The 16,899-nt window shown below is 42.3% G+C and overlaps 1 protein-coding gene across 1 annotated transcript in view; it reads left to right on the top strand.

Moving 5' to 3' along the window:
• The window catches only part of LOC124292056 (neuronal PAS domain-containing protein 2-like), a 68,592-nt gene that overhangs the window by 41,439 nt on the left and 10,254 nt on the right, over positions 1-16,899 (top strand). Inside the window, 6 exon segments of the mRNA XM_046729129.1 lie at positions 2,016-2,105; positions 2,574-2,691; positions 13,584-13,703; positions 14,087-14,259; positions 14,261-14,274; positions 14,927-15,033. Of these exon segments, the coding sequence (XP_046585085.1) occupies positions 2,016-2,105; positions 2,574-2,691; positions 13,584-13,703; positions 14,087-14,259; positions 14,261-14,274; positions 14,927-15,033 (622 nt within the window).

The following is a 16,899-nucleotide window of genomic DNA, read 5'->3' on the forward strand; positions in this document are numbered from 1 at the left end:
CTGGAGACATGAAGTATTGTGGAGCCACAAGAATAGAGTAAGGTACTAGTGTAGGTGATAATGCCAGGATGAAATGGAATACAAATCTGGTTCCAGTTTGTGGCATCATGACAGTGTCAAAGGCAACGAAATGAAGGAACAAGGATACACTGTATTTTTCAAAGGGTACTGCTTTAATGTTTGGTTAGACCAATCAATGGTGATTGTTCGTGTTCAGTTTAGAAGTGAGTATGGTAGGCTTAATTATGCTTGGACACCATGTATTTAGTGGCTTCTCAGCTTTGTCAGAGGAAAACCCGAAGTGAAGATTGTCATAGCTAAGTTCACAGCCTTCACGAAACACAAGCATAGATGTGAGGCTAAGAGAACCAGGATGATAATCTTCTCTCCATGGACATATGTGTTATTTCGTAACAAATCCTTCAGCTTCAAATGTCAGTGTTGTCTGTCCTAGCTCAAGGCTGTCATAAAGGTTGAATGTGTTTGTATCCTTCATCATATTGTCAGTTACATGCAGTCTCTTCTGCTGACGTTAGTCACAGTTACTGTTAAGATCATACAGTCGTTCCCGTTTATCTGGACACTTGTGTTTTTCTTGAAATTGTCCGGATAAACAAATTTCCGGTTATCTGAACCATGGACCATATGTAAAAAGACATACAAAGAAACAAGCATAATAGACCTCAGACGTAACCTTTATTGATAAGGCATCAACAAATAATGATGCATACATAAATATCATCTTGTCAAATAAAGTAGTCAAGTCAATAACAGCTGTGAACATACCTGTACATGCATCTGTCTGTCAAATGCTCGCAACCAATCACAAAACAGTTCTCTATGTCATCCACGCATTCGCATTGTTCCTGTACCTAACATATACTTCCGGATTAAAGTCACTACCAAAACAACGGGGACGTCTTGCCTTGCCAATCACAACTCAAAATTAACTCAGTGTCACCTTGCTAATTACAGGTAGTTAATCCTCTCACGCTTCAAAGACTGACGACTTCTTTTACATTAGGGCACGCAAGGCCACTCGGTAAAATGCATGTGTAAACATACTGACAGGTGCTCAACCATCCGGATATACGAGAAAAAAATGCATATAATTTAGCGTTTTGTATGTGAAAATGACCGTCCGGTTACGGAAACAGGATTTCCGGGTAAGTGAGTAATTTTATAACATTGTGAATTCGTTTTGAGGAAGTTTCGTTTGGAAAGCGAGTTTTCCGGATATCTGAGGTTCAGATAAACGGGGCGCGACTGTAACATCATATGTGCTTCATGGTCTGTGTACTTAGTTTAAGTGCCTGAGATGCATGCATCCCATGTGACTGTTCAGAACTCAGTTTTATACTGAATACTCAGTGGGAGCTGGCATGTAATTAGTTAGACTGTCTCACAGTCCCTGAACCACATTATTTTCCCTACTGCCTAGCCTCTCTGCAGTGCCAAAGCCCTATATAAAGCAAGTCTAGATTTCCTCAGGTTTTGAATCTCAGGTCTCCCTGGGGCTCCTTTTCAATTTAAATGGGCTTGTTTATTACTGTCAAAATTATATATATTCAGAGACTAAGCATTAGACTAGTAATTAGTAGTTGATGGAGTGGGCTGTAGTCTACTGAGGCAACTGCTGAACCAGCAACACGCCCAGTGGTTTCTGTTTGATTCATTAAGGAACACAGTGATGTTTGCTGAAGACATTGAAAATGTGTGGCCCTCTGTACTCTCTAAAGGGTGAGAGAAAACTTACAGATGTCAGTAAAGTTTGTGATGAATTTCTATACTGGGAGTGGCTTGAAGACATCTGTTGTATTTAGGATCACACTTTCTCAGGTTTGAGTACTTGGGGGATTTGAGTACTATCCGGGATTTCAACCCAGACTTTCAGAGTCAAGCACCTTATCACTACTAGCAACGGGTAGTCTAGCCACAGACCAGAAGTGCATATAGCTTAGTTATTAAGTGACTAATGGTTGTATACAGCTGTCTGATGTTGTTTTGTGTTGCAGGCCCTGGACAGTTTCCTCATTGTCTTCACAGTAAAGGGGAAGATCCTGTATGTGTCAGAGAGTGTAACATCTCTACTAGGGCACCTTCCAGTAAGTTGTTGCGTATTTTCCATACAGGCACACAGGCGTAAAACAGGCCTCTCTTTCCCCTCAGATTGTGTAAAGCATCTGCCAAATGTTCAAGTCATCAATGGGGCAGACAGACTTAAAAAATGATTTTACATAATTATTACTTGATTGAGTCATTATCCATGCATACATTGTGTCCTAATGTGCACATGGGCTGGACTAATTGTAGATGAAAGTGTCGTTGGATCATAGGTTTTCGGACGTCATACATTTTGGACAGCAGGGTCACATGGACTGTAACAAGGGGTGTTGTCACACAGATAGTGTATACTCTTGAATAATATCTTGTGTTTACAATAAAGTTATCCTTTATCAGTCAGTGACATGTTTTGCAATTGTTCATGTGATAATTGAGACAACAACAGATGTTCTTAATTTCATCTACTTAACATCACTTTCTGATTTGGGCTATTTTTGTTTCTGTTGCAGAGTGATCTCGTTTCTAAGTCTTTGTTTAACCTTTTACATGAATATGATCGAGAGAAAGTCTCCAACTTTCTGCAGGATTTCCACTCCATGGCCAACACATCAGCAGAGTTTGGTAAAGGTGAGCACTGTGTGTATGCATAGCAAAATGTAGGTGGGCAGGTTGTCTGTCACCAGGTTGTCCACCTGTCCTTACGAAGGGTGGCTGAAAAGTTCTGGTGCTTACTATGAAAGATGTAAGGTAGAGCCCTTAACAGATTGCATGCATTAAGTACCTTACTTTCCGTGTGTACAGTCTGTGTTTTAACCAAATACACAATGTGGAGCACATTTCTTCTGATTTACTCCCATTAGTTAGACATCCCATTAGTTAGACATCCCATCAGTTAGACATCAGGCATGAAAGTAATAAGGTATTCTCTGTTGATGTAAACGGACAGAACTGTGCACGCTGCTGCCATCAAGTATCTCCCAACTGTTCAAGCCAGCAGCTATTATTTAGATGTGTTGTTAACTTCAGGGTAGGATGTTCCTCCTTTGCCACTGTTATTTGGAGGACAGTTCAAGAGGGGTACAGTGAGTGAGTGAGTGAGTTTTGCACTGGTTTTAGCAACATCATGGTGGGGGACACCAGAAATAGGCTTCACACATGGTACACGTGTGGGGAATCAGACCCGGGTCTTCAGCATGATGAGTGAACGCTTTAACCACTAGGCTACCCCACCACCCCCAGGAGAGTAAGAGAGAGCCTGAAGATGATCCAGAATGTCCACCACTGTGGAATATGATAGACTACATGATATGGTTATAGATGATCCACAGCTCACCATGTTTCATGTCCAATATGTTTGGCATCTCTCATCGCTCATGTTGAGGTATGGACGACGGTTTCAGCATCTGGGGTTCCCCGGCTTCTGACTTGAAATGATCCATGTTTATCATCTCTCATGAGAATTTACATTTTTAAAGAAATCTGGGTCCCGATCCACAAAGCGTTCGTAGCGCTACAACATTCGTAAGCCTATGGTAAACTATAGAGTTACAACATGTCGTAACCTTACGAACACTTTGTGGATCGGGACCCTGTTCCATGAGCAGGTAAGGTGATGGATTTGATTTTTCTGAGATTCCAAAAGTCTGATTGGTGGACTGCGTCCCAAAAGGTCTGCCCATTAATAGGCAGGGTTATGCTGATCTGCTTAGGCTAAACATCTAAGGGCGTGTTTCTCCACTAGGACAATGTTCTTGAGCACATGTTGTTGTCACTAAGACTGAAATGCATCCTCCATATTCATTAGATTTCGCTTTGTCAGATTTCCATGACCTCTTGAAGAAAAATATGTCTGGATATAAACTTCAAGCAAGGAAGTTAACCTACTGTAAGAGTCCAGTTTCAGCTCTTGCCAAACCACGTCGTCATATGAGCGAAATATTCTCAAGCACGACGTTAAACCCAATTTCACCTCACCTCTTGCCAAACCCGGCTGGTATTCATGGCTCGTAGCACCATCGGTGGCTTTTATGAGTCACGTCCCTCCAAATGACAAATCAGATGCCAAATTTCATATCAATGTTAATCAACATCTTGAGAATGCATCAGGTCATATCCTGTGAAGTAGGAGTGCACATGCCGGTGTAGCAGGCCATTTCTTCCCCAGTCTAAACTTTCCCCGTGGAGAATCTGGCCTAGCAAGGCCACTTCTTCCCCACCCTTGTTCTTATATTAAAATGGGGAAATTCTGGCCAAGCTAGGCCACTTCTTCCCCAGCCTTGTTGTTATATCTTATATTGAATATAGTAGTGATTTTGAGATAAGCCAATTTGGAATAAGTGGGGATAAGTAAATTATCGAAATTTTATAAATATGTAAATGATAATATAAAACAATGGTAATGATATAATATATAATAAAGTAAAGATAAATTGTGTAATATAAAATCTTTTTAACATAATTTGGAATTAGGGAATTGTGTTGGGTCAAACATGATTATTTTTACCAGTGGTTGTTTATACATGTATTTTAATACTCATGTCACAGAGATACATATTGATACAAAACTATTTTGTTTAATTTCCTGTTTAGCTAAAGGGTCTACTACATACATAACAATCAGGTTGATGTTTCACCCTTAATTGTTTGTTAACTAATTGGAAATGATCCATTTTTCTCACTCTTATTGCTTAAATATATTTCTGGATTTAGTTTCCCATTAATACAGTATTGTCACCTCCAATGACAGTTTTTATCTATTTTTCTGGTTGTTCAATCACTATAACATTCTGGATTAATGAATCACACCACAACTAGAACAAAGCAAATACTAATTGGTATGTTTTTACAGGATGACAAGATTAAACTTCTCTTCTCACTAATTATTAGCTCATGATTATTTTATCATTACTGATATATGGGAAGATAAATAATGCAAACGATTCCTACTTTGTTTCATGACAACATATGCATCAATAACTGTTTATACATGCTCTTACATACCTTTGATACTTTGCTTTCATGCTTGCTTTTCTTTTTAATCTCACCTTATATAAGGATATTGAAACAAAATGTGAACTATGTACATGTTATACATGAAGATGATGATGACCTGTAAATCTTTAATAGAACTTGACATCAACATGAATATCTTATCAATGTGTTCATGTGAATAGCTATGTCTTGTTTTTATTTCTGACTTTTTCAAGATGAACATTAACATTAGAACAAGGTTAGGGAAGAAATAGCCCAGATAGGCCAGAATCTAACCCTTATCATATAAGAACAAGGGTGGAAAAGAAGTAGCCTTTAAAGTTTAGTCAAGGTTCGGGAAAGTTTGGCCTAGGACAAATATTCCATGGGGATAATTAAGCTTGGGGGGGAAGAGAGGAACCTGTATATTGGGTAAAGAATATATATGAAGTTTTTGTGATTATCTTTACGGTTTAAATTAACAACAGATGTTTCACTTCGTTATTCAGTCACAAAACGGCATACTGTAAAACTGTAAATTTAAAAAAAATGAAAATAGAATCCCTGACTGTGCAACATAAGTTTGAGATTGCTGTTATCAGAATCATTACTTGTTTAGGTACTTATAATGTAGAAAATAATACTGACATGTACAATTAGTGTCACCTACTGTCAAACACCTAAGTTCCCAAATTATCACAATACGTATCACAATACATGTACCTGAATCGCAATATATTGCAATACAATTTATTTGCCATTATACACAGCCCTACTGTGAAGTGCATTGTCATTAGAGAAGCAAGATTAAAAATGTAAAGAGATTTGGGACAATCTCTCTCAATGTTAGTTGATGATGTTGTGAACATGCTTAGTCTGTCTCACAGTCCCTGAACCACATTACTGCCAAACCCACCCTGCAATGCTAAAACCCTAAATGAAGCAAGTCTATATTCCATCAGGTTCTTAATTTCCCATCTGACTGGTGCTCTTTCTCAATTTATATGGGTTTATTTGTTACTGTATATTATATAATTTTTCCTTATCCTGACTCATGCTTAATTGCTTGTCTCCTTCCTCTTGCGAACTATAGTGGAACACTTGAATCCCCTTTTGAAGCTCCCTTAAAAAAAGCAGACGTAAAATCACTTACCCCACGAGTAGCCTCCCTTTGATATTTGGCGCCCAAACTGTCACATGATCAGACAGTTTGATCAGACATGATCAACTTCCCGAGAACCTGTCAACCTGGACAACGATGAGCCTGCAGTAGAAGAGGAGCATTCGCGAAGGAGAACCAGACGTTCACCGGAGCATCGCAGATCATCCTCGACCTCAGACTCGGACAATCATCATGGACCTGCGCGAACGTACTTCACATCCCACGGAAGAGAATCTGCACTTTCACGAAGGAATACGTCTCAAGACTCCAGGGTGGATCTTTTTACGGATCCATCACCTTCGCGCAGGTCTTCAGGAAGATCTTCATGTTCACCGCCACGCAGATCTTTACGCACATATAGGTCGCCACTCAGGTCTCAACACGCATCTCCACGAAGGCATTCGCGAATGTCTCCACGTAGATCACCACGTAGATCTCAACTCAGGAGACGGTCTTCAGAACAAGATACATCCACATCTGAAGATGATGGTGGAATCATATTCTCCGATACAGAGATCAAGTCTTGGATGGCTAATGGATTGGAGCTTGCATCACCTTCTAAAGAGGATAATGAAGCATTCACGTACATGATGTCAAACGACGAATTTGATACGCTCACCCTTCCACCCATAGATCCTGTGTTGAATGTACCAGAGAACCTCAGTACAGCCTTCAGGAAGGCAACGAAGTTCCAGAGTCAAAGTAAACCACCGTTCAACGCCAAGAAGTTCTCTCTACACCATATGGAACCCTTCATGAAGGCCCCAGAGATAGATGAGAACTACAAAATCATTAACGACACCCGTACCAGGACTTATAAAGTGGACGATAAGAAGCTAGCACAACTAGACACAACTACCAGGTGTACCTTCTTTGGTCTAGCCAGATCAAGAGCCATCAATGAAACCCTCATTGCGAAGTTTAGGAAGAAGATTGTATGATCTACTCGGCATTGCTGACCCAGAAGAAAGACCAGCAGTTTATATCGGAGCATCTGGCATCTACATCAGCAGGGTTGACGCTACTGAGAAGACAAGGGCTACCATCTTCCTGTAATTGGAGTGAGAAGTTCACCAAGACTTTGTACAGAGCTCCATGGTCAGCAGCAGCTAGTTTCGCAGGGGAAATTGAAGACGTGGCCAAAGAAGTTACAAAGGAGTCTAGGGAGGTCATGATGATCAAGTCCATCAATACACTGGCCAGTGTTATCCAACAGACATCTCAACGCTACTCTGGCAAATTGAAGTTTGCGGAGATACAGAGAGCTAGAGAGAAGAAATACGGCACTTGCAGAGGAGGCAAGGATTCTTTTCGTCGCCCAACCGGAGCTCTCAGAGGTAACCCCGGAAGAGGCAGAGGATTCAGAGGTGCCAGGAATGCTAGACGTTGATGGACGGGTTTGGAACGACTGGAGTCTTCCACCCCCAGCCATTCCCAAACATCATTTGACAGTGGGTGGACGTCTACAACGCTACTGGGAGAATTGGGGAATTCTTCAGGACAACTACGTATCCCAGATACTATGCAGAGGATACAAGATACAACTACAAGCAGTTCCACCATTGACAAGCACTCCTCGGACGCACAACTATGCTACTGACCAGAGGGAGAAACTACTCGACGCCATCACAACTCTACTCAAGAAGGAGGCAGTCGAAGAAATAAAACAGGAACTCATCACGCCCGGTTTTTACTCCCCAATCTTCTTGGTACCAAAGAAAAGTTCCAAGGAAAAGTTCCCGACTAATCTACAACATGAGGAAATTCAACCAGGATTATCTACGCAGACCAGCAAAGTTCAGGATGATACACCTTCCTCAACTACGACAAGTCGTCTGTCCGTTAGACTACCTTGCCAGCATAGATCTACAGGATGTGTATCTTCACATCCCAATACACATGGACTCAAGGAGATACCTTCGATTCCTCTTCAACAGATGTCATTACCAATGGAAGGTGCTACCTTTTGGAATATCGTCGGCCCCCTGGTTGTTTACTCGAGTGACAAATCCCATCATCACATACCTACATCATCGAGGTCTACTCAGTGCATTTTACCTGGACGACGGGATTCAAGCTTATCAAGATCCCAGTCAACTCAGACTGCAACTAGACTTCACCATCAGGCTACTCACACAACTAGGATGGCTAGTAAATCTCCTCAAATCGGAACTAGAACCTACACAGGATCTTCAATTCCTAGGAATACGACTCATCACATCAGCGAATTGCATAGTCGTTCCAGAGGAGGGTTGGGTCAAGATACAACAGATGATATCTCAAGCATTGCTCTCTCCGTTACCACTATGAAGTTGGCAGAGCCTACTCGGTCTCAACACATCAGCACAAGACATGACACGCAGAGGAAGACTACAACTGCGCCCACTACAAGTGTTTGTGAACGCTCATCTAGACAGTCTGGATTCCAGACGAACTGGAACCATACCTACTATGGTGGACTCAGAAGTCGAATGTTTGCTGAGGAACCTACTTATCAGAGCCGGAGTCCAACACTCATCTCTATGCAGATGCATCTCTTCAGGGATGGGGAGCTCACCTCAACAACGAAGTGGCAGCGGGAAAATGGTCGAGTCAGGAACAAAGTCTGCACATCAACATGCTCGAAATGAAAGCAGTTATAAACGCCTTACTACACTGGTCCAGCATACTAAGGAACGCACAGCTGATGATCCATACGGACAACTCAACAGTGGCGTTCTACATCAACAGACAAGGATCAACAAGGTCAAGGAATCTGCTAGACCTCAGCTTTCAGCTATTCAGCATAATAGACAACCTGAACACCGACATAAAAGCATGCCACATTCCCGGAGCCAAAAATGTGATAGCAGACGCCCTATCTCGTCCAACGCAACCATCCCCGACGGAGTGGATGTTACATCCAGAGGCGTTCAGATGCATCATTCAGACGATAGGATCTCCACTGATAGACCTGTTTGCGACAAAGTTCAACAAACAACTACCAACATTCGTCTCTCCGATTCCAGATCCACAAGCATGGGCAACAGATGCTTTAAGCATATCTTGGGAAGGACTAAATGCTTACGCGTTCCCTCCTCCAGCTCTAATACCGAAGGTGTTGTAGAAAATCAAGCAGACGAAGAAGCTGCAACTGATTTGGTCGCGCCTTACTGGCCAGCGAGAGTGTGGTTTCCCATTCTCATTCAAGAACTCGGAAATACCCAACCCTGCAACTCCAAGAGTGGCCAAACCTACTAGTTCAACAGTATTTCAGCTACGCTCATGGAACGTATCACGACTGGCTTGAAGAAAAGAGGATATTCCGCCAGGGCAGCAAAAGCAGTCACATTAGCTCTACGTAGACAACAAGTGGCAGAGTTTTGAGAAATATGCATTGAGGAAGGGTTTCACGGCGATGAAAGCAAAACATCCTCAAGTGGCGGAATACCTTTGTCATCTAAGACAAACAAGGCGGCTAAAAGGGTCAACACTCTCTACATACCTAGCGGCCCTCAGCACAGTTATCATTATGAAGACGGGTGTGAAGCTGACCAAAGTACCAGAGATACTGGCATTACTACGCTCCTTTAAGTTGGAAGACCAACAAAAGAAGTTTAAGGCGCCTGCTTGGGATCTCAACGTGGTCTTGCAGCATCTCACCAGTGACACTTACGAACCACTAGAAAGGACATCCTATGAGAGGTTAACTCATAAAACTCTGTTCCTGATCGCCTTGGCAACAGCAGCATGGATGTCAGAAATACATGCTCTGGACTTTGAACGAACACGATTTGACGCACATCGTGACACTGTACATCTGGGATTGAGATGGGACTTCATAGCAAAGAACCAACTGCCTGGTCAACCAGACAGACAGTTCCATATCCCAGCACTCTCGTCAATCCTAGGGCCACAGGATACTCAAGATTTATCCCTATGCCCAGTCAGAGCTTTGAAAGTCTACCTACAAAGGTCGAATATTCAAGCGCGCCTTTTCATCCCTTTATCTACGGAGACGCCTACAGAGGTCTCACATACAACAATATCAATATGGATGAGAGCCGTCATATTGAGAGCCTACAAAGCAGCAGGACTTGAGCCTCCACGACCCTCCAATCCTCATGAAGTCAGAGCATTGGCGTCGACACTCGCTCTGCATGGGAACTGCTCCATCTCGACAATAATGGAGGGCTGCTTTTGGAAGTCGGAGACGGTGTTTGCCAACCACTACCTCAGAGACATGGCTACCGAGGACGTCTCTGGCATTCACCAGTTTGGGCCTCTTGTTGTAGCACAACAATTGACAGTTCCCCAAAGACGCTGAGATGAATCTCACCCTATTTATCATGCAACACTCGGAAGAGTTAGAGCTTTAGAGTCCATGGGCATGTCTAGGACAGGCTAGCATGAGTGACAGACCCTGTACTTGTAAAGGACTTACTCGTACATGAAGAAGGGTTGCTTCTCCACTTGATGCGAGCATCGAGATATGGAGTTGCATAAATCCACACATAATGTCAGGAGAAGACGATTCCAGAGAAATCTGACAAGTTGTGGTCCCCCCAGACTCATCAGAGGAAGCTGGAAGAAAGGACACAGTGCCATTAGAAGTTCCCTAGGGGGTTATGCAGGACGTAAATCAGCAGCTATGAATCCAGAGTGGCTTGACCCATCACCGGTTCCGTCGGATTCTACAAGCAATTAAGCATGAGTCAGGATAAGGAAAAATATGTAATTTTCTGATTAAAATTAATATTTTGTACTTATCCTGATTCATGAGGTCAGCCCTCCCATTAGTTCCACTATGTTCGCAAGAGGAAGGAGACAAGCAATTAAGCATGAGTCAGGATAAGTATAAAATATCAATTTTAATCAGAAAATTACATTATTCAGAGACTTAGCGTTATTCTATGAACATACTCTGCATATCCTGCAATCAACTGAAATCTCCATGGCAGTTGCTGGTTGTTTTTTTGAACTGAATGTTGATTTTGTTATGCAATCTTGAATGGACTATGCATAGACCCATTAGTCCAGCCAAAATATTACTGAGTTTGGCAAGAAACTTTAATATTGCATTATCTCCCCATATCTCAGGAAGATGCTTTTTGTCAAGCATGAAGCTAATTGATTATGATGCCATTCTGTTGTGCAGAACTTAATACTTTATCAAGCGGAAATCTGAACCAGGTACTGTAGCATCATGGCAGAAGTGAGTGGACACTGGAGGGCATCACACAGAAAAAATTCAGCATCGACATAGCTTGGCTCAGGACTTTTAAGCTACCCCTTTGTAACTGTTGCATTTTCAAAATCTCCTTTTAAACCACAGGGTTTCTGGTGTCCCCCGCCGTGATATTGCTGGAATATTGCTAAAAGCAACATAAAACCATACTCACTCACTCACTTTAAACCACAGGGCCTGTGAAGGTGAAACTTTGCAAGAATGAACTCAGCTATGGTGCTCAAAAACTTGCTCATTTTTTTAAATGAAAATGTCATTTCTAGCCCAACTGACTGGAAGTGTAGTGAGTTTATATTGTGGCCTGTTGTTTGCCATCTGTCTAAAGAGAGCTATAAATACCCGGTTTAGGAAGTCAGCTGGTAGGTTTGCCACATGTGTTCTATTTTTGTAATATTTCCTTTTTTTCCCCTTGATAATGGTCTTAAACCCCTTGTGAAAGGCATATTGGCTCTGTGAAGTTATTTTATTTATCAGATTCGTATGTAGTTCAGGGGAATATAGTATCAGTTTGTCTCTCTGTAACCATTGTTTGTCTATACCATATCTCGAAAACGTAGTGAAACTTTACACACAAAGGCTTGGTGGTCAAATGGTATTGAGTTTTAGGACGTCTAGTTTTTCTGTTTTCATGGCAACAAGTTTGACAACTTGTAACATGGTGCCATTTGCTGTTTAGGGAATAATGCAATTTTTATCTTTTCTGTTTCCATGGCAGCAAGTTTGACTTTGACAGTTTGTAGTGGTGTGTTAGTTTGGACCACATCTATGAAACTATATGGTCTGAAACTTGTAAAATGGTGCCATTTGCTCTTTAGGGAATTATACAATTTTTATATTTTCTGTTTTCATGAATGTGACTGAATGTATTTTTCTGGATTGTTTCTAAAACATATTCCTATTCTTCGTATGGTGTGAACACACAATGAGCACTTTCTAAAGTGGTGCTTTTAATTGACTAACTGCTATTTCAGAAAGAACACAACCACTACATATTAAAGGATTACTCTTCATTTTGAATAGAGATTTTATTCCATGTTTGATACAGTGTGTATTGCAGTTTGATTGGCTGACAAGACTGTCGTGTTTGCTTCAAGAAAACATTTTGTATTTGCCAAAGGCTCAGTCCTCATCGAATTCACGAACAAGATTGGAAATAGATAGTTTTTTTTATACTTGTTACATCTACTCTTAGATCTATAGCCGTTCTATTCTGATTTCTGCATTGAAGTCGAAACGTAGATCTAGAGTTCTGCATTCTCAGTTTTCACACACACGTACGTATCGTTTAGCTGTAAAACTTGTGATCTAAAGTCGATAATCGATTATGGTTTAAGAGGCCGATTCCCAACACTAATAACACACACACACACACACACACACACACACACACACACACACACACACACACACACACACACACACACACACACACACACACACACACACACACACACACACACACACACACACGCTTAATATGAATCATGATTCTCCTGTTTCACCATGAGCGTGATCTGTACTCAGAATTCAATAACCCGACATCCTCGTTAATTCGACAATTCAACAGATGATGTCGGATTAACAAGGTTTGACTGTATTTTATGGATATAAGCTTCTTTATTCTTTCCCACACAACGTTTCAGGATCATTACAGATCCCTTCATCAGGTGAAATGACAGTTGACACTATGAAGTCATAAGGCATGGAATCTAGTTGTGAAGAATTTCTGTGTAGGGGATAGCTGTCAGAACTCAACAGAATGATTGCTGAGAAACAACCTTTTTTAGCCCAGTTGTCCAGATGAGCCTACTGAGCTTTTTAGATTGGTGGGTCAAGTCAGGGAAGTCGTACATCTTTTTCTGACAAAGAGATGAAGAGAACTGAAATCTTGCGTTAAAGATAATGTTACGAGTCTGCCTGCAGTTGATTTTGTCTCCTAATCACGACTGTCCTCAGTGATGTTAACAGATAACTGACACATCTCAAGCACCACATGATGGAAATGGAATGAAATGGCATATGCAGAAATAGAACATTCAGACAGTGCCATTAGCCATTAACATCAGCTGTTATGTGTGTGGGGGGGTGATGAGTGTTCTGGATTATGAAACTTGATGTCATACAATGACATGGTGTAACTTTTGGTTGTTCTTGTTTCAGAAGAAAATCAGATCTCATTCAAGTGTCATATCCAGTGTGGAACCATCAACCCTCAAGAGCTCCGTGTATTTGAGGAGGTGGAGTTCACAGGAACATGCCGTCCCTGGGATGGTGATGAAGGTAGGTCATGTTTTCCCCAACATTTGAGTCGTTGTGTGAGGTACCTCTGATAGGAATACCCAGATCCATATATACTGAACGAAAACAGGGGATAGTTTTGTTAAATTGTCTACTCCATTTTCAATTCAACAATATGTTCTCAAAATTATTAATGATCCCTGACTGTTTAGTTCATTTGAAGAATTCTTTCCATGCAAGGAGCAACTGTGAGCTGATGGTGACTTGAACTGAGACTGGACTATTGCTTTATGTATCATGTTAATGTTTAAGATTGAGTAAAGCTGGCTGATATTTTTCAAACTGCATCCAATAGTTTGTTTCTGAGCTTAGACCCATGCTAATGTAATCCTATATAGCACTAGTGATGTATTGTTCTGCTGCAGATGCCCAGTCTGACACTGACAACTATGTATACATGCAATCACCCACCATGGATTCCACATGCCTCTGCTGTACAGTGAGACTACAGACAACCAAGATTATACGTGAAATGCCAAAACAAACTGACCTGGCAGCAGAATTCACATCCAGACATTCACTTGGCTGGAAATTTCTGTTTTTTGGATCACAGGTAAGTCTTGGATTAATTCTTGTATTACATTTAAAGTTTGCCCTTGTCAGCCTCTGTAGTGCAGACCCTGCTATACACCTAGGTATGCCCTTGTAAACATCTGTAGCCTGATATACACCTAGGTATGCCCTTGTCAACATCTGTAGGCTGCTATACACCAAGGTAATGCCCTTGTCAACATCTGTAGCCTGCTATACACCTAGGTATGCCCTTGTCAACCTCTGTAGCCTGCTATACACCTAGGTATGCCCTTGTTAACCTCTGTAGCCAGCTATACACCTTGGTATTCCCTTGTCAACCTCTGTAGCCTGCTATACACCTAGGTATTCCCTTGTCAACATCTGTAGCCTGATATACACCTTGGTATGCCCTTGTCAACCTCTGTAGCCTGCTATACACATAGGTATGCCCTTGTCAACCTCTGTAGCCTGCTATACACCTTGGTATGCCCTTGTCAACCTCTGTAGCCAGCTATACACCTTGGTATGCCCTTGTCAACCTTGGTAGCCTGCTATACACCTAGGTTTTACACTTGTTGCCTGTGCAGTGCATACATATGATTGCAATGTTTCTCAAAGTTCTCAGTGTTGCCTGAACTGTGTTGTAGGGAGTAAAACAGTTAAACAGAGTATGGTATGCTTGCTTGTTTCAGGGCGCCTCCAGTCATAGGTTACCTCCCCTTTGAACTGCTTGGCACATCCGGGTATGATTACTATCATCCTGATGACCTGGACAATATTGCCCGATGCCATGAACAGTGTAAGTATCAGCCTCTGTGTCAGTCAGCAGGCACCGCATGTGACAATAGGGTGGAGCTGGGACACCCCTGAACTTAAACTGTGCTAGTTCATAATGTACACTAAACATTCTTTTTTCTATTGCTATTAATTGTCAAAGCTCATCTACTATGACAACCTAAAGGATGCATTTTTGAACATTTGGTTAACTTAAACATGTAGTAAGACACAAACTGTACAGATAACATCACATGGAGTTGTACATGTGATGTGGCATATTGCCCGACAGTGAACACCTGGTGATGTGGCCTATTCTTTAATGGTGGACCCCTATGTGATGTGTGCTATTCTTTCATGGTGACCCCAGGGGTGATGTGTGTAGGATACTCTCTCATGGTGACCCCAGGGGTGATGTATGTAGGGTGCTCTCTCATGGTGACCCCAGGGGTGATGTATGTAGGATACTCTCTCATGGTGACCCCAGGGGTGATGTATGTAAGAATGGTGACCCCAGGGGTGATGTATGTAGGATACTCTCTCATGGTGACCCCAGGGGTGATGTATGTAGGATACTCTCTCATGGTGACCCCAGGGGTGATGTATGTAGGATACTCTCTCATGGTGACCCCAGGGGTGATGTATGTAGGATACCCTCTCATGGTGACCCCAGGGTGATGTATGTAGGATACTCTCTCATGGTGACCCAATGGGTGATGTATGTAAGAATGGTGACCCAGGGTGATGTATGTAGGATACTCTCTCATGGTGACCCCAGGGGTGATGTATGTAGGATACTCTCTCATGGTGACCCCAGGGTGATGTATGTAGGATACTCTCTCATGGTGACCCCAGGGGTGATGTATGTAGGATACCCTCTCATGGTGACCCCAGGGGTGATGTATGTAGGATACTCTCTCATGGTGACCCCAGGGGTGATGTATGTAGGATACTCTCTCATGGTGACCCCAGGGGTTATGTATGTAGGATATTCTTCCATGGTGACCCCATGAGTGATGTATGTAGGATATTCTTTCATGGTGACCCCAGGGGTGATGTATGTAGGATACTCTCTCATGGTGACCCCGGGGGTTATGTATGTAGGATACTCTCTCATGGTGACCCCAGGGGTGATGTATGTAGGATACTCTCTCATGGTGACCCCAGGAGTGATGTATGTAGGATACTCTCTCATGGTGACCCAATGGGTGATGTATGTAAGAATGGTGACCCCAGGAGTGATGTATGTAGGATACTCTCTCATGGTGACCCCAGGGGTGATGTATGTAGGATACTCTCTCATGGTGACCCCAGGGGTGATGTATGTAGGATACTCTCTCATGGTGACCCCAGGGTTGATGTATGTAGGATACTCTCTCATGGTGACCCCAGGGGTTATGTATGTAGGATACTCTCTCATGGTGACCCCAGGGGTTATGTATGTAGGATATTCTTCCATGGTGACCCCATGAGTGATGTATGTAGGATATTCTTTCATGGTGACCCCAGGGGTGATGGATGTAGGATACTCTCTCATGGTGACCCCGGGGGTTATGTATGTAGGATACTCTCTCATGGTGACCCCAGGGGTGATGTATGTAGAATATTCTCTCATGGGTACCGAATGGGTGATGTATGTAGGATACTCTCTCATGGTGACCCAATGGGTGATGTGTGTAGAGTATTCTCTCATGGTGACCCAGGGGTGATGTGTGTTAAATACTCTGTCATGGTGATCCCAGGGGTGATGTATGTAAGATACTCTCTCATCTTGACCCCAGGGGTGTTGTATGTAAGATACTCTCTCATCTTGACCCAGGGGTGGTGTTTGTAAGATACTCTCTCATCTTGACCCCAGAGGTGATGTATGTAAGATACTCTCTCATCTTGA

Source organism: Haliotis rubra, unplaced genomic scaffold, assembly GCF_003918875.1.
Source record: "Haliotis rubra isolate DU_JTF1 unplaced genomic scaffold, ASM391887v1 Scf506, whole genome shotgun sequence".
Taxonomy (NCBI): Eukaryota; Metazoa; Mollusca; class Gastropoda; order Lepetellida; family Haliotidae; genus Haliotis; species Haliotis rubra.